Source organism: Falco punctatus, assembly GCF_963210335.1.
Source record: "Falco punctatus genome assembly, chromosome: 7".
Classification (NCBI taxonomy): domain Eukaryota; kingdom Metazoa; phylum Chordata; class Aves; order Falconiformes; family Falconidae; genus Falco; species Falco punctatus.
The window spans coordinates 72445831-72467930 of NC_137587.1; the positions used below are offsets into that span (position 1 = coordinate 72445831).

The 22100-nt window shown below is 41.8% G+C and overlaps 1 protein-coding gene across 12 annotated transcripts in view; it reads left to right on the forward strand.

Annotated features, from left to right (window-relative positions):
• Positions 1 to 22100, forward strand: part of MYO9A (myosin IXA) — a 185416-nt gene that overhangs the window by 73632 nt on the left and 89684 nt on the right. For all 12 annotated transcript variants that reach the window (XM_080395389.1, XM_080395386.1, XM_080395387.1 and 9 more), the window contains 3 exons: positions 3213 to 3310; positions 5882 to 6008; positions 12417 to 12506. In XM_080395389.1, the coding sequence (XP_080251515.1) occupies positions 3213 to 3310; positions 5882 to 6008; positions 12417 to 12506 (315 nt within the window). The remainder of the gene's footprint in view (positions 1 to 3212; positions 3311 to 5881; positions 6009 to 12416; positions 12507 to 22100) is intronic.

Consider the following 22100-nt stretch of genomic DNA (forward strand, 5'->3'; position numbering starts at 1 on the left):
CTGCGTCTTACGTGTTGCTGGTGCAGGGCTGCTGCTCACTTGAATTTGTTAGGTGCATCAAGACCTGAGCAGAAAACAAAGTCAAATTAAATTTAGCCTATTAATTACCCTCTTCTTTCCTCTGCCCTGCAGTGGTGTTGCTTGTGTATTATTAGCTCATGACAATGCTGATGGTTTTTTGCTTGCCCTTTTTTGGTTCCTTCCATCTGGAAAGCTGCTTCAGCAGTTGGATATGGTCATCTACTCAGAGCAGACTAAGGGTCTTTTTGTTCCTTCGTGGTATGATACATGATGATTTATGGAAATTGTGTTAGGGCAGCAAGGTAAAAATTTAAATTCCTTTCCAATAAAATAGCAAATCTGTCTCTTGAAACCCTAGGAGATGCATCAGTTCATGATGGTTGTAGCAGTGTATCTGCTCTCCAGCTTCCGGGGAGGGGGGGAAAAGACAAACCCAAAACCATCCCCCCCTGCCCAACCATATATGAGAAAATCAAACCTTGATATTCAGAATGTGAAAATAATTCTTTCTCCTAAAACAGTTCTGCTGACATGATGAACCTTTCCAAATGGGTCGACCCAAAAAAGGGAATGGCAAAGCTTCTCCCCCTTCCCCGGCTCCTCGTGCACGACCGAGTCGGAGGCAGTGGCTTCAGCTGGCAGCGTGCTGTGGGTGTCTCTGTGTCCTGTGATGGTCTCTGTTGGTTTTGTCTTGCATGGGGAAGCATGTTTCAGATCAGCTGCATGTTGTTCCTGCTAATCTTGCCATGTGCTTCATGATTGCCAAACTCTAGCTGATGCGTCTGGCAGAGTAAGAGGTAACATGTGAAGGAGCTGGGTTTTCCTTGGTCTAGTAAGCATCTTAACAGCAAGGTTTCACTGCAGAATCCTTAGGAGGGAAGGAGGGAGAGGGAATCTTAGGCCCCCCAGGGTTTAAAACTTGAATATTGCATTGGCAACCTTAATGCATCAGCATCCTTAGAGGCCCTACAAGAGCAGAGAGTGAAGAACAGATGCTTTTCTATATACCTTAATGCATTTTACTAAGCTGCAAAGACCTTAATTGCTTGGAATGGGTTAGGGCAATTTACTGGAGGAATCAAAATTAAAACAAACCTCAAATCTGATACCTTCTCCTGAAGGGGCCAATAAAGCCCTGCCAGCTCAGGAGTTGCCACATGTCCTTATTTTGCACAGCAAAGTTAAATGCCATTACAATTTGGCTGTTTATCTGTTACTTTATTTTGCTCAGCATCATTTTCTGTGATATTCGTGGCAAATCAAATCTTTGCTTCAGTTGATGAGTCACTCTTAAGCATACCCTGGACCTCTCCCCATAACCATGGACTCAGCCTGCTGCAGATGTTTGGTTTATAAAGAAACTCTGTTTATTTTATCCTCTTCAAACTTCCTGTGGAAACCTGTGGATTGCTTTGATGTGATGATAGTAAGCAGGGGACCCACTTCTGCTGGGAAACTAATTCCCCTGGCAGGATATTAATGATGACTTTGGTCTGTGGGCATGGACTTTGTAATGCTTGTCTGCTCTAATATCAAGGAAACTCCTTTTTTTTTTTTTTTAATTACTATCCATTTATCATCCATTAGGAAACAGTACAGAGCTGAAACACTACAGAGAGCATCCACTTTTAAGTAGATAATTTGTGAAAGGCCTTTCCATGCAGATTAATGAGTTGGCAATTGTTATGCAAATCGTTAATTAAATTGCCTTTGGCATAGATTGTGCTACTTCTGAGTTGTCTATGGTATTTTGCCATTGACTCGTGACTTAATTTTGGATGAATGATGCCATGAAATGAAATTGTCTCTTGGAATGTGGAGCACCAGTAAAAGCAGCACTTGATATACTTGAAAAAAAAATTTAAAAAGACGTATTTGCAGAACTTGTGGCTATATTATTGTTCTGCAGACTCCAGGTCTCACTGTAGTCGGAGTGGAAACTTCTCCAGGTTCTCCTCAGCCATATGTGTAGTGGCCAGGAAGCCAGTTCGCCAAGGTTTGAGTTCAGGAGGGACAACCTCTCCTGACATTTTGTAATGTAAATAATTGCATTGCTGATGCCTGCTGATCTGACTTGATACAGTGCAGATGCCTTGGTTGCGCTCCTTTGGATAATATATACAGCCAAATACCTTATACACATCTTAAAAAGGGTAATTTTCAATCATCTATTAATAAAAGGTGGAAGTGTCACTTTTCTAACGAGTATTTGCTCAGAACGCACAGGGGTGTTAGTTTCTCCTTATATTTAAAACCCTGTGTTCATTGATGCATAGTTTTAAATGGGTCTTACTGTTCAACATCTCTAAAGTCACTTTGTCTTTAAGTATTAAGTTGTTGTCCCTGAGAACCCTTGATAAGTTTAACAGGACAAGAAATTAATTTTTTTTTTTATCTAGCTTCTAGTCGAGGGGATAAGGCACTTGTGTGGGAGTAGTCTTCTGTGTTGGAATAGTTATCTTAAGTAAGAATTTCCCCCTATAATCAGTAGCCATCACTGTAATGATGCTACAGAGTGGGATGAATCACTGATACAGTTGTGAGGCTTTAAATGCGGATAGGTGCTATAAGATGCAAAGCTGATACTATAAAATAGCTTCATTCTCTCTAGTCTTTATTTATGATTTATTTTATGTACTGTTACTGAGTATGAGTGTCTTTTCAAGTTAACAGTCATCCTGTGACTACTTGGTACTTGTTTAATGATGTTCACTGTAGTATTCATGTAACCCTGCATAGTGCAGACTTTCAGAATTATTTGGGCAAAAGTTTGAGTGCACATCCTCATGTGATAAATATGATTTACAGACAGATAACAAAAAAAAATAATCAAAGTTTTACTTGACTACAGTCTTTCTGGTATTTAAGAAGAAAAATTCTGCCTTGCTGCTGGAGCTAATCTTGGTCTTTTATTGTATTGAATATGTGTTTCTTGCTGTATCTGCTGTGGTGCTGTGAATCCCCCTGTCCCTGGGCTGGGTGTTGGGGGTAATTAGCCACAGTTATTCCCTGTGAAGTCAGTACGGCCTCCTGGATATCTCGTTTCCTGGTGCTAGATTGGAAATGTTCTGGTTGCTGATAAAAGGTGTGGAGATCACTAAATGATATTTATGATTTGTTGACTCTGCCATCTGAACCTGTTCCGATCTTAATTTCTTTCAATGCTTAATCTTTCTGCTTGAACCCCGCAGGACTGCTTTTCCGTGGAAGGAGAGGACTTGAAGCATGACTTTGAGCGGTTACAACTAGCAATGGAGATGGTGGGGTTTCTTCCCAAGACTCGCAGACAGTGAGTTTGTTTTCCATATCAGTAGCTTGAGGATGGTATTAGTTGATACAACCTCCATAATCAGTGAGGTTGTTTACCGGGCTTCAGCTAATGTAACTGTTGTGCTCCACATAACGAATCGGGCTGGTCAGAAGGAATAATTGGCGAGGCGCTGGCACACGCCGCCCGGAGAGGCTGTGGGTGCCCCATCCCTGGCAGTGCCCAAGGCCAGGCTGGACGGGGCTGGGGGGGGGGTGTCCCTGCCCCTGGCACGGGTGGGACTGGGTCATCATTACGGTCCCCGCCAACCCAAACCGTTCTATGAACAATAACACTTGACCGTTCATACAATGAAGGAGTAAACAAAATCTAAAGATACACACAAAAAATGTCCTTCATTACTGTAGCTAACGATTCTCTTTATGCAAATGGAGCATTGGCAGGAAATTGGCACCTTGGAGTATTTCAGCCATTCATGAATAGTCCTGCCTTACTCTGCATGTCATGAATCCAGATCCTGTTTTAATCAGAAATCCTCATTATTAGTCAACATACTAAATTTTTTGCATGCGCTTGCCAGTTCTGTAGACTTGTTTCCAACTGGCCTTTGTTCACAAATTCACTGGAAGGTGCTGGCTGGAAAATGGGACTTCTTAGTTGGGTTGCAATACTGCCTGACACTGACTACAAAGAATTACTGCTTCATATGAGGGCTATCTTCAACCAAAACCACAAAGCAATTCCTCCCTGTTAATTGTTGGCTTGAAAGTCTTAAGTAGGTTTGAATGAATTTGACAAATACGTTACTAAGGTTAGTAACAGGCCTAGAAAAAAAACACATCAGCAACTGGACACAATGAGAAATCTTGTGCTTTTTCAAGTCAGAATGTTCAAACAATAATTTAATGAATGTGGTTCCTTTCTGTCTGAAATCCTGGATGTTTATGTGGGAACAGAGAATTACTGCTTTGTACTAATGGCACTTGAAACCCTGTTCATCAACTTGGGTAAATGATGTTTAAGATGCTAACATACAGCTTTTTTTTCTTTCTCCCCCCCCCAACTCAGTGGATTATCTCCTGTTCTTTTAAACACCGGTTTTCTTGCTTTTTAACATGTTTCTGAGCCAGCATTTAGAAACCCTTAACTGTCAGACGTCCTGCCTTCTGCTCCCACAAGAAATTTTCACCCAGCAGTGTCTATTTTACATAAGCTCATCCCTTATTCCTAGCTTGCAATAAACCAGTTATGAAATTAAGACTTTTTCTCTATCTGTTCCACACATGTGGATAAACCCAAGTATACATACTTCTAGTGTAATTATGTTTATATGTCACCGTGCTTCCTTACCTTTCAGGAATCAGGTTTCAGCAACAAGGGTTTTCTGAAGACACTTTAGGGTACAATAGGGGAGTTTCAATTGACAGAGTAAAGCAATCAGTAAGTGTCAGGACTGAACAGAGGTGGATATCATCAATTCCTGCTTTTAATATACTGTGCAATAACTGTTCTTGGCACACAAGTTCATGTATTTCTCATAGTGAATTGTGCTTGTCAAAAAATACATTGGATTCTTTGCTATACGAGCAAATTTGTTCTGCTCTACGTTGTACAACTGTAACACAAAGAAGTAACCACCTCCAGCTGATTATAAAAAGGAAGGACATTTTAAGTATTACTATACTTTTATAAGTGATTGTTTATAGCAAAACATGGGTTTTCACCTTTGTGGAAATAGTTACAGAAGAGAAAATTGTATAATTGCATCCCTGTAGTTCACGATAAGGAATCAGTATCCCTGTTTTAGAGATAAGAAAGGACTGGCTTGGAGAGGTGGAGGTGTGTTGTCCAGACAAGCTGATGGCATGGTGAAGAATCTAATTTGATATTACTTATTTTTAGCTCCCCAGAAAATGTGGAAATAGGGACAAACAGAGTTTATAGCTGAAGTCAGCTGTGACTTGATAGTCTCAAAGAGCTATTTTTTTGGAGGAGAGACCAAATACCAAAAAATAGAAAAAAGAAAAATCGGCTGGATAAATTTGCTTGAAGGGTAACATCTTTTCTCTGTCTCAGTATGCTTATATATTATAAAAAACATTTATGCTTTGTTATACAGGCTGCCTACCTGGGACTAGATCTGAGAAGGTGACAAATGCATGTGCCAGGGGACTAAGAAGGATCACCTGCATGTCTGAGTCCAGTCTCCCCCTTAATTTGGGCAATTGCATGACAGATATTTAATCTGAGTATCTAGGTTACTCGAGGATTTCTTTTTTTCTTATAATATAGGGTGCCACTTCATGACCATGGGTTTGATGTGTTAAATGATTTTCAAGAAAGCTGTACCAATGCAAGTTTAGTACTCGATTAAGTGAAAATATTTTTTTACATGAGGCAAACTAGATGCTTCATTTGAACATCATTTTTGAGGAAATATTTGAAGATTTGAGACACAAACTGCTTTGGATTGAAAACGGGAATGAGTCAAGCACGAAGACAGCGCTTGGATGTTTGGGGATGTGGTTTGCTTTTTCATTAGCTTTAAGAAAAAACAACCAAGTAAAAAGGAATTCTGTCTATTTTCTTTAGAATTTTCTCTCTCTTATCGGCGATACTACACCTGGGTAACATCCGTTACAAAAAGAAGACTTATCGGGATGACTCCATTGATATTTGTAACCCTGAAATACTACCTATTGTGTCGGACTTGCTGGAGGTAAGCCTTCGCTTTCTGTCCTGTAACGTTCACACCAAGTGAGCCACCTCTATTTTATATTTATTTATAGAAATTTATATATATTTATAGAATTTATTTTCTGTTTCACTGGAAAGTTCTCGTGTTAACATTCACAAGGGCTGTTCATGTTTGTCAGTGAAACGTAATGAAGATTTTTTTAAAGAGGTTTTTCATGTGGGGTTTTTCCCCCTACTTCAGGTTTGACAGAAAATACTGTTTCTGTGGTTAAAATTTGAAAGAACGCAGACCAGTTCTAGGTGGAAAGCAGACATTCCATTCAATGCAGTAGTTTCTTCAATTGCCAACTCCCTCACCAGAATTCCCTGATGTTCTTGAAATCTGTTGCAATACTTGTGTGAGAAACTAGAGCAGTTCTAAGACCATCAGCCCACTCTTCTGGTCCAGGTGGTGGCTGAAGAAGGTGCTGAGCTCACTCACTGTGTTTTGCTGTTCTGCTGTTACCCTGCCAGCATCCACAAACGTTGTATTAGAGATGCTGGAGACTGCATCTCATCCCTTTAGTACATATTCATGGATCTATTATCCATACGTTTATTTAGTTCTTTTGTAAACCTTTGGATGCTCTGTTTAAGACCCTTTACCAAAAGCACTTTGTGAGTCACTGCTGTGCCAGTATCATTTGGAAAGGCTTTCCAGGTCTCAGCCTGGATGGCCCAGGTCTGTATCCTGTGTATTTCTGTGAATCTGTGCAGAAGAACTAAGTAAATTCTTAGGAGAGCTGCTCTGTTAGCCCAAGCGAGTTAGGAAGCTGTGGCATTACTTCTTCATGAGAAGAGTCTTCACTTCAGTGAGCGAACTTGTCCTGCACTTGCCTTGCGTGTTCAGAAGTGGAGCTCAACACCTCTTGATGTGGATATAGGTGGCCAGAACTCTCCTTGCCATCTCACTTGTCTTGAGATGTTCGAAACCACTAGCAACTCCAAAGAATACAGAGATGTTATACTTGTAGTTGGTTAAAACAGCTATTATCTTTATTCCTTTGTACTTGCTGGACAGCATGGAAGGTTAATTTTTGCTAATTTTTTGATAGCATCAGAAGGTAACTTTGTACACACGATGCTCTTCCCATTCCTTCTCTTAAATGACAGTTGCGCTCTCTCACTACCTAAAGAACTTGGGCATTGGCTCTCACAGATTTTCATAGCATTTCTTTAATGCTTTGAATTCAGGGAGGGAAAAGCTTCTGTAAAATATGGGTGTAAGCAGCTGGATACTCTTTGCATCTTGGCCTCGGGGACTGCAGAAATAAACAGAAGGAAAATAAGAGTTTGGAGGAGAATATTGTTGATGTTACCCTGTTAAAAATGGCCGTAACAAGACTGCCAAGTCATTTAAGAAGTAATTGTTTTTTAAAAAAGCTTTGAATAAGAGAGTGACTTGGAGATCTGGAAAAGTTCCAGGCTTTGGGTCTTTGCCCTGGCTTTCTTCTGCAAACAAACCCTTCTGCAACATCTGCATGCTGTAAGGTATCGGGTTATTTTTTGCACGTGTACATGTGAAATGATGCATCAGTTCAGCCGTATAGATCCAATGGTGCCTTAGTGCCATGGTCTGGTACAGCACAGAGCATGGACACCATGCTCACTTGCAGACAGTGTCAACAATATGTCAAAAAATTCCAACCCCAAACATACGTAGAGAAGAGGCTTGATCTCTTTGTCTGAAACACTTGGTTTCTTTTTCTTTGCAGACCTGAATAGATCTTGTAATGCTTATTCAGATCTGATCAAAAGGGAGGACTAAAGGGTTCACAGATGAAACACCGTTTCAAAAAGCATCTAATGCACTTTATTAGTTAGCTACTTAGAACTCTTAACAGGATACAGTTTCGCTTTTCACACCGTTGTTTCTAAAAATATGAATTGGCTTGAAAAAGTTATTAATCCCCTCTCTAGATCCAGACATTACTTGCTAAGAATGAAAAATCATCTCAGAATAAAAGTAATACCAGTTGACAAATAGTTGAACTTCTTTTTATACAGCCACTAAGTGTTTGACAGTCTTGAGCATAGCAAATTGATGGAAAAAAACAGCTCTGCTCTGATCTGATTCTTACTTTACGTTTTGTTTTCCTTAAATGACTTGCTGGATTTATTCACTCAAAGATTTGACATGGAAAATAGAAGAAAAAAATCCATCTGGACTTGGTGGGAAGGCTCTGAGAAGCAGGAGCTGAATTGGCCATCTCTGAGACCAGCGAAGAAGAGGGGATGCAAAGGTCCCCCTTCACGGCACCGATGGGCGGTAGCCTTCATGGGGAGGACAGAAAACAACAGCCTGGCTGAAATGAAAAATTTATGGAAAGCTGAGGTGTTTTCCCCCTCTCAGGGAAAGTCTGGCCCAAATTATCCTGAGCTAGCTGGTTTACCTTGGAGCCTCTGAGCCTTTAAGGACATCTGGGGGAATTTCCCTGCTGCAGCAGCTCGTGCAACAACACTGAACAACTATTCTTCCTCTGTATAGCGATATTTGCATCCCTATAAATGAAGCTAATATGCAAATTTTTTGAAGGCATGTGGGAGATGAGGATCTGTGATGGATTTGATTTTTCTTAGATATCAACAACCCCATCCAATATGTTTTCGGTTTATTAAAACATTTAGACCAGCTTTTGTTGAAAAAGTAAGCTGCAATATAGGATTTTGGCCAGATTCTGCAGATCATAGTTTCATTTACAGTAAGACCCTGATTCCATTTTTTTTTTTTCCAAGAATAGACATAGTGTGTGGATTATGTGAGGCTTTTGGCAGGTCTTTCATGGCCTTTGTTTAAACTTTGCTGAAATGCCGTGCCATAGTGTGATGGCGAGGCTGCCTGATGGATTGAGCAGATGTGGAGTCCTGTGCACGTGCTGCAGATGTCACGGGTCCTCTGCAGGAATTGTAGAGGGTTGTGTAAAACTGGGGAAAATACTTGTGTTTCTGGGAAAAAGTGGAAAGGCTCATTTGTGGACTTATTAACAAAATCAGTCTATTAGAAGTGATCTAGGGTCAGTTGACCTTGAGAGACTTTTTTTTTTTCCCCCATTAGAAAAGCAGGAACGTTTTAATCGTGTATATTTAGTAATACTGTAAATTATTCCCATGGATGGATTGTTAAAGAAGGCAAATTCTGTCTTTGCTCAGTGGAGCACTTTTACGTTCAGTTTTTAGGCTTAGGTAGCCAGCCTCAATGCAAATGAAGGTAAATCTAAGTTACCAAGTGTCCTAAATTAGTTTTTCCAGATCTCTTTTTGCATCGATGATGTCAGCTTTTGGAGCTAATGTCTATCTCTGTGGGAGATTTATGCGTTCAAGTTCTTTTTCTACTAAAAAATTGTCTTTAGCTTACCAGAGGGATCCTGCAGACATTGCACTTCTTGTGGTAAACATCTTGGAAAGTAATTGGGGAGCAAACGGAAGGTGAAAATTACAAGGCAGGCAGTGCTTGAATCCAGCCTCCCCTTTTGGATCCATTTTCCAGATAAAGTTTTGGGGATCATAGAATGGTAGAACAGGTTGGAAGGGACCTCTGAAGTTTATCTAGCCCAGCCCCCCGCAATGAGCAGGAACATTTCATCGAATGCAAAGGTCTGAGCCAGAACTCAAGTCAGATAACTTTCTGGTTGTTTGAAAGAAAGTCTGAAGAAAAGGTTCAGATCATTTTTGAGAAGAACTGATAGAAGTCTGAATTTATTTTCTGTTAGTCCACACCAGGCAGCTTTTGAATGAGCACTCAGCACTGTAATTCTTTTCTCAAATATGTGAGGAGAGACAAAAAGTGATGTTTTCTTGCTCTCAATTTGGAAATGGTTCGTTTTTCTTCAGCTGCTATAACATAATGCCCCAGCATTACTGGAGAAGCAGTCTCCGCCTGCCTTGGCTGGAGCCCAGCCCTTGTGGCAGCCTGCTGGCTGGCTGCTCCCCACCGCACACCGCTGACTTTTATGGCCATGGCAGTGTTGCTGGTCATTCTTCACTGGGTTTTAGAGCTCTAGTCATACAGCCCTCTCAGGGTTGGTTCAACTTGAATGTGGCAGTGAAGTCTTAAATCTGTATTTTGTCCCTGTAATCAAGATATAAACTCCTACAGGCCGTGTAGCTTTTTTCATAAGGGAAAGGAGGACTTGCCCTTTAGCACCAAAAAGCAAAAACCCATGAAATGTAAGTTAGAAGTGTAACTCCCAGGGCACAAAAAAAAAAAAAGTCATGTTCTCCTCTTTGCTAATCTGTTAGGATTCTTTTTGTGTCTATTTGTACATCCTATGCTTCTTCCTCCAGTAAGCATAATGCACTCAGAGTGGGGAAGTTGCAAGAGTCTCCATGCACCAGGTGTCCTTAGACATTGACATGCGCCAAGTTTATCTTTAGAAAGCTCCTATGGCTCCTCATTGGCATCAGGAGTCAGCCACCTTCAAGCTGTGTCCTTAAATGAAGATTAGGATAATTTGGCTGTACCTGTGGTGTTGGCTCTCAGAGGTGATGAAGCAATCAAGATCAAGCTCTGCTGGGTGGTAAATTGCAGGCAGAGACCCAGGGAGATGCAGGGATTACCTTCCCATCCTTGCCAAGTGTGTTTTTGTATGAGAAGCTGATTTGATGTGAGCCCTCCAGGTCAGCTCACAGCAGGTGTGGAGATGAAGGATGTACATCTGCAGGTCTTGTCCATCAAGAGTGCAGAGGGAGAAGGAAACCAGGGTAAAAGTTAGATGGGGATGGTGAAGGACAGCACGGGTAGTTGTTTAAAATGCCCATGTTTGCTGACAAATCTGAGACTTGGAAGCATTTATATTGTTTAGGAACATTACTTTGGGCTGTTTTGATTAGTAACCATCTGATACCCCTCTGCCTTGTTGCCTTTGATAATTAAAAAAAGCCAGCTTGCAGGCTGAGGATTTGCAGCATCCCTGAAGGGGGAAAAGGATGGTGTAAAACCTGCAAGCTGTGCAGCTGAGGGAGGGAAGTTGATGGTCCCGCAGTTGCAAGCTGCTGGAAAAGTGTCCATATTTTGCCTGCAGAACTGAAATAAAAAAAACCCAAACTGTTTTGCTGAATGTAGAGGAACAGAAACCAAATGTGAAAACTTGCAGTGGATTTTCACATGAACCAGAAAAATTCCTCTCGAGCTTGAAAGGTAAATGCAGATCATGGGAACTGGGGGCTCTAGAGTATTGCTGAGGACTAAAACGAACCTCAGGGTGTTGATGTTTGATTTCCAGTGACGTAGAACTTGCTAGTAGGTGAAGGTCATACACAAGTGACTATGTGTGTTCTACTTTCCACACCATGGCAACAAGTTCTTATTAGTGAGGGTTGCAGTAAAAAGTCAATTATATAAAAAGCACTGGAGCTTATCAGGGAGACTCCCATGATGATATTTTTGGTACAAAGTAGTTTTTTGTACAGAACAGCATCATTATTGTGATGGTTTGTGAGATTTCATAAGTTCCACTGTGGTGTTTGCATTGCTCTTCATACTAATTACTGGATTAAACCAATGAGTCAAAGTACATAAACCACTAAGTTTCCAATCATCTGCATCAAACCGGAAACTGTTTCCCTCTAACTTAACGTCCAAGTGTATTGTTGTCTATTCTGCTAGAGAGGGCATGCTCCTGAATTTCTCCAGGGAACATCAAAATAAGAGGGACCTGAAACTGGTTGGAAAAGAGGCTTTCTCCCATCAGTTTGTGGCATGTACTGCTTAATTTGTTGGCACCAGTAGCCTATTTGCTGAAGCACCTGTGTTTACACAAACGATTTTTTTTTTTCCCCTGCTAACTGCTTTCTGTTGTGGCTGATCAGAGATTGTGGCGTTCCTGCCCCCTGGGAGCTGGTGTCTTTAGGGACTGGGTATCAGGTGTGAATAGCAGAGTAAATATCAGATGCTTTTCCAAAGGTTTCTTCCTCCTCCTAATTCCTCCCCACCCTGAAAAAACCCTGCTCTCAGATATCTCTTAAAGGGATTACACTGTTTTGCTAATTTGTTGAGTAATTTTTAATGATGTCATCTCGACAACACTAGAAAGTTGACTTATTTTGCCAACGAAAAGTGTGGGAGGGAGAAGCTGCACCAGGAACAAAGGAAACCAATGGGAAATTGCTAGAAATGTGATGACTGAATGGGGAAAATCAGATTCCCTTGAATACCGTGGTGTCTGATTTCTGATGCTGAATTTACGTGCTGAGTTGTCTCCTCCCAATGGCTAGCTTGTTCTTATGCATTGAACATTAACTCTGCAAGGGCTGGCAAAAATGTTTTAATTTTTTAAATTTATCAAATTTATCTATTTTAAATTTGTGACAATGTTTACACAATACAAATATAAAAATATATTTTAAAAATTTATTCTTGGAATAATCATTAACATCAAGATTTTTGTTCTAGGTGAAAGAAGAGATGCTGTTTGAGGCCCTGGTTACCAGAAAGACAGTGACAGTAGGAGAGAAGTTGATCTTGCCATACAAACTAGCTGAGGTCTGTACATGATGCCTATTATTAAAAGGGCAACGCTGGGGGTGGTTTTCAATGCTTTGAGGTGTACATTCAGCTCCACTAGAGTTTCTTACCAGTTTTTATTTATTTACCTAAAAATAACATATGAGAAGGTAATGAGTATGAATCTAGGAAATGATCGACTTTACCTTCTGCACCATTCCTGGAGAGCAGGTTTTGCGCTTTATTCTGTGATAGTCTTTAACTGTTTTAAATGTTGTTTAAATTTGAACTGGTTGTGTGAATGTTCTCCAAAGCAGAACTGTGCATTGCTGAGTGTATATGGTACAAGTAGTGGTCTTCATATGTTCCTTAACTGTAGTATTGATTCATCCCACAGCAGAGCGGTGGCTTAAGACCAACAACATTTTTGGTGGGGTTCTACGTGTCTATGTTAGTCATGGATCTTGTGTGGGAGTAGCTTCTTAGGAGATTCCCATTAGCTTTTCTTCAGACATCTCACAACCTGGGTCCTTGCAGGAAGCTTTGGAGCAGTTACAGCCCCATCAGCCTCCCTCAGACCTGAGTGTAGTCTGCACCACTGCTAACCACGGGGCTGGCACTGCATGAAATGTTTTAACATCTCTATTATGGTCTGTCTCAGGGTTACAATGTCAGCAAACATGTTTTTTTGTAAATATGTAGTTTCCGGGAATCTAGAGTTACATTCTGTGGCTGGTAAACAGAAACACCTCTTTTTTCTTCTAATATTCTCCAAAGTCTGTAAGCTCTGCTCTGCTGCAGTACTTGTTTTGGCTGTTTCTGCATCTAGTGTTCTCGTATCCCTCTGCCAGTTTACGAATGTTAGGCACCACATTGCACCACACTCGGTCCCTGGGTTCCCCCTTGTCATGTGGTTGTATGAGAATCTGCACCATCTTGAGCAACGTCTCCGAGAGCAGTCTGTTGTGTCACAAATAAGTGAGCATAGGATGTGTTGTCGTGAGGGTCAGCTGTAGATAATTCAGTTCCTTTTTTCCAGGAAAAAAAGAATAATTCTCCCCTTCTGCAATTTTGTGTTTAAGCTCAGTAACTGAACTTTAATCTTTAAAAGTGAAATGTTGCCTTTGTGCAAGGCTTGAATCTCCTGTAACAAAGGGCACACAAATGCTCTTGCTGTGTCTTTGTGATGGGTGTATAATGGATGTGGTGTTTGTACTTTTTTCCTGCATCTTAGGCACAGGCTTGAGAAATTGGTAGAAAAGTTTAAAATGTAACTGTAACCGGCCTTCTGCTGGAGGTTACTTCCCAACAGCTGTGAAGATGGAACAATGTGCAGCACTGGGCCTTCAGCCACCTTGCTGCAAGGCATGGCAGGCTGCATTAAACTGTTTCTTCTAATGTTTTAACCTGGGCCACCAGGTTTTGTATTGAAGCAGCTCACAACAGTCTTACCTAGATGCTCCTTGATTTCTGTTGAGATCAGAATCCCTCTTGCTGCCTAAACTGCCTGAGCATGAATTTCTCAAGTGCTTTCCAGAATGGTTTTGGTGATGTCTATGCTCACAAATCTCAGGTACTCACTTAGAAAGGTTTGTCACCAATAACTAGTACAAGACATGAAAGACGAAGGTCTCGTGATTGTGGTGACTGTGGGGTAAGACAAAGGAGCACAAGGCTCTGGTGGGAAAGGTTGATGTAATCTCCATGACAGAACCATTTTGTAAGCAGCTATGAACTGTATTAAGAAAAGATAGGCACCACCCATGCGTTTCATTCGCTGGCCTTACAACATTAGCATCCTGACCACCAAATTTTATCTGGCAGTGGCTTCTCTCTGCTGGGAGGTTTGCTGCTGCTTGCTCATGCTCGATGTACTAGCGCAGAATTGGAGATGCTCTGACTGGAACCTCACCATAATAAGAGGTCTTCTCCTGGTCTTTGTCTGGCTGGGGCAGTAAGAGAGGTGACTTAGATCAGATCTGTCTGAATCAGGGAGGAAGAGTAAGGTTCATTTGACATTTTGGGACTTTACAGAGAATACTGATGTCTGACAATCTCACTCATGACTAATTGGATTGTTGGCACTGTTGGGAACCAATGAGCTGGTTCTTTTTGTGTGTTTTACAAAAGAGCATTATAGTTGGCTCAAATGGGTGGAGTGATTGAGGTTTTGAGGATTTTCAGACATGACTGTCCCACCACAATTCCTATAACTCAGAGGCAGCTGCCTTTTCTGATAGAGTGATGATGTATGTAGCAGGTACTTTATTTTTTGGATGCTGAATGTGTGATGTTTTTTGCATGGCTTGTTGATACACTGAAGGTTTCAGAGCAGTTTGTCTGGAAAAGACTGTACTGCAGTGGCTCTCAAAAAAGGATTGTAAAAATGTCATTTTGGCATGCGCTTGCTTTTTTATGCCATCAAGAAGAGCAGCTTGGATCTACCAAGTGCATTCCAAGGCTTTGAATGATTTTATACAGGCAGCCTGTACAGTGTAGCAGTTATAAAAGAAGAGCAACAACTCAGCAAAAGAAGGAATTCTGAGAAGTTTTATTTGGTTCTGAAATCTATTGTCTAGCCTGTGAGTGGAAATAGTACGTTATTGGGCTCTCTAGGTGAAATGGGATTAAATAGCCTTGGGCTATTCTACCTCCAGCATCACTGATGAGACTGCCCAGGATAGTGAGAGAGTTTGTTGTTGAGGAGACTGATCCTGATGGAGCCATTGGCTCTGTAGGTGAGCACTCACAGACCTGGGTTCCTTGGTTGTCTTCTGTCTCTTCCTAAGTTTTTAGTTACTAGCAAAAAGTTAGAAGTATGGTGCTTTAATTTGAAATAAACATTATTAAGTAAAAAGCCTTGAGAGATCTTACATTTGGGGTGGGTTCCTGAGCTTTGATGGAGGTTCCTATGTGCATCTGCTCCATACTAAAGACACATACTGTATTCAGTGTGGTTGGCTGGACATGCCCGTGGGGGTTCAGGCATTGTTTCACTTTCTCTGCTCTGCACAGGGGCTGTCATTTGCTGATCCCTTTCATCAGACAGTGTTGGAATACATGTGGATGACAACTCAACATAGGAATACTTTCCATGGAATGGCTAATGCTAATGTGATCATTCTGTGACCACAGCCTGGCTCCTGTGAGATCTGTAACCTCAGGGTCCCTGTGTGACAACTGTCACCCTCGCCCTAATAGTCTTGAATGGGCAGAGGAGATGTAGGTGGCCTGGAGTAATCCTTTCCTTCAGAGGCTGGGACGCATTAGATCTGAGATTGGACTTTATTAAACCAAGTCAAGCCTTTTCTCTTCCATTTTCCCGAGCTGTAGTCCCACAGGCACATGGAGGGGACGCCTTTGTTGGGTTTGCAGTGATGCTGCATTCCTCTCTGTCTGCATGCTTGCTCACTGCGTTGTTATTGTGTGATGATTAGAAACACTGTCCTGTGGTTTGGGACTTTTTCTTTTTTTCCAGCAGTGGTTTGAGCACTTGGCAACAATCAGGCTCTCTTCCTGGGTTTGTTCTGTTCATCTTTGCAGTAATTTATGTAAAACTAAATATTTCATTCTGGCACATTTTGATGCTTGTGTAAAAGGTACTGTAAAATGTCCTTGTGGAGACAACTGGTGAATGGACATCCATCAGCCTGAAGCCTCCAGTGTCGAAGGTGACAACAGCAATTAACAACCATCTCCTCTCTGTTAATTCATATTGTGCTACTTACGACTTTTCTTGATGGCTTTGCCCCCGTGAGTCATGTTGGGCTATGCCCCAGTGAGTTGCATGCCGTTTTTTAGTTGGGCTTAAATTTTGGCTTTGCCAACTCTGTTTCTTTCAGTAAGTCAAGGCTTCTTCAGTCTTGCCTGCATACAGCTGTTCTGCTGGATGACCTCGGAGGACCTAAATCAGGTTAATGCGTTAAAATGTTGTCTTGAAGTCCCACAAAGCAAAAGCACTGCCTCCTCTGTACCAGAAGTTGCCAGTACAGTCATCTTCAACCGAACAAGTTCTCTTCAGCTGATAAAGTTCTAAGTTCTTCCCAGCACATAAAGATTTTGGTTTACTTTATTTGGCCCAGGGGGGTACAAGACATGCAACAGCAGCATCTGCTTGAGCAGGGCCACAGCCAGCAGCAGATAAACTTGTGAACTGAGCTCCCATTTCAAGGTGTGATCGGTTGTTTCTTGGCGTGTAGTCAGTGCCTGTCCTCAGGGCATTACAAGGGTTATGGAAAATGAGCATGTGTTTCTTCAGGAAGACTCTGCAAAGTGTAATGTGCCATCAGATTTTTCTGATTGTTCAGTAAATTGTGGTGTATTGTTAAGAGGTCGTATCTGACCATGGCGTTAACATTCAAGTACATCCCTCCGTTGCTGGAGCTACTGGTATTTCTGAAATGAAAAAGAGGCAGTCAAGGAGAGACCTGGCTTTGAAGGTAAAATTCAACACTGCTCTGTAATTGCAGCCTCTCCTTGCTGTGGCACTGATGGCAAACGTGGGCTTGATAGTAGACACCACGTATCTGCAGCCCTGCAGGGAGAGCTGCCCGTTGGCTCTCAGTCTGCATCTCCAGCACTTGTCGAAATTTAAATGAGTGAGGACACCACATCCATAAATAATGCTTATATTTACCTCTGGCAGCTGCCTCTTATCTTCAGAGCCACACTGGCTTGTCTGCCGCAGAGCTGCCTCCTGAAACCATTCACTTTTCCTTTTATAGTAGCCGGATGGTATTTTAATGCGGTGTTTGGAATGACTGCGTAATTTGGTCTAGTGCTAAGGTTTAGAAGCTTTACGCTGTAGATAAACTTGGGAAAAAAAGGCTGCATGGACATGAAAGGCTGCAGTTGTGTTCGCAGGTCTGGGTTTGTTGTCCAGACCAGCTGCCTATGTCTTTATCAAGAATGAGATGGTGCATTAATGGAGTTAGCAGCAGTTAATGCATTTCCAGAGAAATCATGGTGTATCTGTGGAGGGTGAGGACAGCATTTAGTAACAGTGAGCTGGCCAAGTCCACTTCATTTAGCAAATCAAATGCGGTGGTAAGGACCCTTCGAAAAGACATTTGACTACGGGAGCAAGAGAGCCATCAGTGGTGTCTGGGATGATCAGAGTATTTGATTCAGGTCTGTCTTGAATGCTGGGCATCTCTCTGCAGCCACAGTATTCTTCTTCCTAATAAGGTAAAATACAGCAGGCACACAGATGAAATGAGGGAAAAAAGATTTTAATGGCCACAGAATAATAACACAGGCTAGGGGTTGCTGTTGTCCTTCCCCAAGTGCCCCTCAACTCCAGACTCTAGCATTTTCTTCATATATTATTATGTGGATTTTTGCAGTTCTCCTACTGAGGTAGGGAAGTTTCATAAGCCACACTTCAGATATTTAAAAGAAAAAAAAACCCAAACATGATAAATATTAAATGGCTTAGCTGATGTTTGATAGGAAACACACAGCCAATGCAGGAGCAGAGCACTTCAGTAAAATCTTTGTGGAGAACTTGGGAGTTGTTAGAAATCTTTATCTTGATCCTTCTTGTAATCTGAGCATCATCTTAATCTGTGCAAGGCACTGCCCTTCTGGGCTGTGTCTGTCTTCCTGCTTCTATCTAAATAATGCAAAGAATTCAGTTTTTCCCCATTTCCGCTTACTGCAAGTCTCCAAGGCCATTAGTTGAAGCACATACCTCTCTCGTATCCATTCAGCATCTTGGCTGGTGGTACCCACTCCCCCTTTGCATCACGCCAGAGGTGAGCCCTGTGTCTGAGCCCCTCAGCCGTCCCCACCGTGTTTCCATCCTGTTTGTTCTGTGTGTCAGGCTGGTGTCTGCCACCTCCTTCTCTCTTTTTCACCAGTCTCTGTACTCTCCCATGTTCTTCATCGAATGAGGAAAAACTCATTATGAAAGTAAATACATCTGTTAGTGAGTCCTCTTTTACATTGCTCCAGAAAATAGTTTTTTCCATGATGTTTCCAATTTAGTTCTGATGGTATTTCTTAAGTGAATGACTTTGCAAAAAGACGTCGGTTTAGCAGATTTTTGTAGCTTTCAGCCATTTGTGACCAAGGACATTTTATCCGTAAGGGTGGGTTAGTTAATTCATTCACACTTCCGGAAGAAACCTGATGTGAAATTGGCCAACAGAATGGAAATAAAACATGTGAGAAAACTTCTTGGGCAACAAGTGACCTGATTCTTCCCTCCCTTTAATTTTGAAAGCTGTTAGGAGCTAGTTGTCTGATGTGATGTCACCATAAATATGACTTGTGTTTAATTTAATGTGTATTCATAATTGTAACTGGAAAATGGTTGTCTTAAAAACCAGAGAACTGAAGGGGACTGGGTTGTATTCCGGGGGGGGCCTGCAAGCAGATGTTGTGGAGCACAAAAAAAGAGGCATGTTATTTCCTGCCCCTATAGCACTCTTCTATCTTGTGACAGCAAGACTTGGAATGCAAACATTTTTTTAAGTCCCTCCGCACTGCCCTAAGTATCCCTAGTTCCTTGGGGTCTGCTAAAATTCTATGTAATGCCAAGATATTTTGAAAATTTTAATTTGAAAGGTTTTATAGGATGTAATGTGCCATCATACCTTTGCTTAAATGGCTATATGCTATTTAGCAAATGAGTGTTACAGGCAGGTGGTTACGTGGCCATGGCTGGACACCGTTGAACTGTTCCGTGATGGTGTGCAGAGCACTCAAATTGCAATTGAATCTGTGAAGCTCTTTTTGTTCTGCATAAATATGTGCAGCTATAGGTCCATGTGAAATCAGCTAATGATTAGTTAGAAAAGCGTTTATGCAATTCAGGTTAGATTCGCTAACCAAAATATTCAGTCTCCTGAAAACCTGCTATGGCAGAAAAAAGCAGAGGGTAAAAAGCATTGAACTGTGGTTTTAGTATGACAGTAAAGCAGGAGAAGACAGTCCAGGTCTTCTGTCTGCCTTTGCTGAGGGCTGGGCAGCCTCGCTTTGTCCTTTGTCTCAGATGTTCATCATCCCCGGGTCTGTTCTGGCTCAATTAACCAACCTAGAGAAAGTCCTTGGAGTGGAAGGAGAGTTGGGTTTGTGTCCTTTTGCTAAGCTCAGTAGAAGTCTAGTAAACACCAGTATTGTGCTGTGTGGAGAACGGGGGAGAGGCAGAAACCCTTGCCCAGGAGCGGTGGGGTAGGCGCATGTCTTCGTTCCGGTGGCATGAAGCCATTAGACTTTTTTTTTTTCCATGTCATGAAGTGTCACTTCACCTTGACCTCCTTCACCTGGGATGAATTTCTTGCTGGTGAATAGAAGCCACTTGGCATGTTTGTGAATAACTATCACAAGGTGGTTATTTTGGACAATAAACTGTGCTGCGTAAGTGGCTTAGGCTTGGAGAGAACATTTAATTTTTGGCATGGTAACAGTTAATTGGCAGACACAAGATGGAGAAGCCTTGTGGAGCAGACCTTAATGAGGGGAAAAAAGTACTTCATTACAGCAAAGAGTTGAGCGATGTTTCATTAGCTTATGTGCTAGTAGTGGTACTGTCTAATGCCTTTTTCAGACCATTATAAAGAGAAAAGGAATGGAGTTTCAGGGCCAAATGGCATAACATTACCTAAGATGTTTAAAAAACAAAAACAAACAAAAAAACCCCAAAGGAAAAGATCATAGTTGTAACTAATCACAAGCATTTAACAGACTGAAAATCTTAAGAGGAGAAAAAGTGGGAGAGAAAATAATGAATAGCGTGAAGAAAGTGGAATGAAAATTTTCAGTCCTGAAGTATGAGGACAGGGACGCTTAATGGCATAGAAAGTAGCAAAACTGCTGGAAGCACCTACATATGCCAAACCCCATTAGCTTAGGAGACTCGTCACCACAGGTTATTAGCATCAGGAGCTTAGCAGGGCTCCTTTGAAGACCTGGTAATGTTGATGAGTGTATTCAGAGTTAACAGATAAATATTAATAGAAAACTGAAACCCCACAAAGCTTTTAAGAGCCAAGCAAGCGTCTCTGCTTCAGGACATGAGGGCAACCTGTCAGTGTAGAACTTCAAAAGAAACTGTTTCATGGGATTAAGTTCCTCATTTTTCCCTTCAAAATGCAAGGACCAGCTGTGCTTGGTGACAGAATACAGATTAGATGAGACTAGTGGTTTTATCAGACTGGTGTCCTGCATGTGTTTCTTCATGGGATACAGCATCCTTCCTTTATTAGAAAGACTAGAGTCCATCGACGTTGGGTCTTTTTTTAACCTGTTTTCATTATGTTTTCACGTTATTATATGATTATATGCCCTAACTTTCCCACAAAGTAGTGCATGGGAGATGATGCTGAGATCTGGCTGAACAGAGCTCATGTCTCTGAGGATCTCCCAGACCTGCAGACCTTCTTGGCTGCCAACGTACACCTGAACACCTGGGGAACCCATCACTCGTGTGCCAGAGATGGTCATTCTGCTGCTCTGCGCCACCATGAAACTTCTTGTGTCTTAGCTGCATTCATGCTATTTATTTGGCACTAAAGTCTGGGAGAAGAGGAAGACGTTTGAATTTCAAGATTTCTGAGCAAAGTCCAAAGTCGTGACTTTAAGAAGGCAGATGCTGATTTGCCATGGACTACTCTGCCCATAACGGACGTCCCCACCCCAGCTGCCCTTCCTATCATCAAATCCATTCTTGACTCTTTAAAGATTTCCTTTAATTGTGTCTCATTACTGAAAAGATGCCTTAATTTCACAGAGCCCCTTTTGTTGCTTAAGTTTAGGATAAACGCATGTGACAAGTTTCATAGGAATGGAAAAAGCCATTCCTGGGTTAGCAAGTCTGCTCTTCCCACATGGGATGTAGTTTTGGTACAGTTGCTTGGAATATGGGCTTTTTCTATATAATGCCAATCTGCATAAATTTAGTTTGATTTCTTCTCAGCTTAAGGCTGTTCTTCAGTACCTGGAGGAGGAGGAGGCGTAGAAGCTCCATGGCTGGACAGGTTCTGTTGCACAGACTTTGCTTCTACGGCTGTAACAGCCAAGTTGTGACGAGAAATAATTTCTCTTTGAGGAAGCTTGCCAAAACCCCAGCCTGTAGTGAAGATGATGATACACTGGCAGAACAAGTTTTTCTACAATAGTGTCTTCTGCTTGGAAAGGGCCCACGGAAAGGCAGGATTTGGCTTGTAAAAGGTCGAGTGCTGTTTGTGGTGATGTGTTGGACTTCACGGTAGAGTGCTGGTACGTTGTGCCTGTAAAGTGGTGAGCAAATTTCCCTAAACGTAGCCTACAGGTTCCTCCTCAGGTCAGGTCACACATCTACTTCTTGTGCCACTGAGTGACCTATTCATTTATTTCTGTACCAGTTTCAATGTGAAAATGTGGATTGAGTGGGATCTCGGTCCGTGCTTTTGATAGGACAGACTCTGGGTGAAGTGTTTGAAACCTTTGCCATCAGCAAATTTGGCTGCCTGGTGACTGATGGTCTGCAGCTGTTTATGGTGGCCTCGTGACCGTGTGATGTGAGCACCTTTCGGGGAGCGTGATCGATGTGTCCCTTCTCTCACCCTTCCCTTCACGGGGAGAACCGAGAACCACAGGCTCGTTTTCTGGAAGAGTTTTATTTCAGGAAGAGAGGGTGGGTGTTTTTCT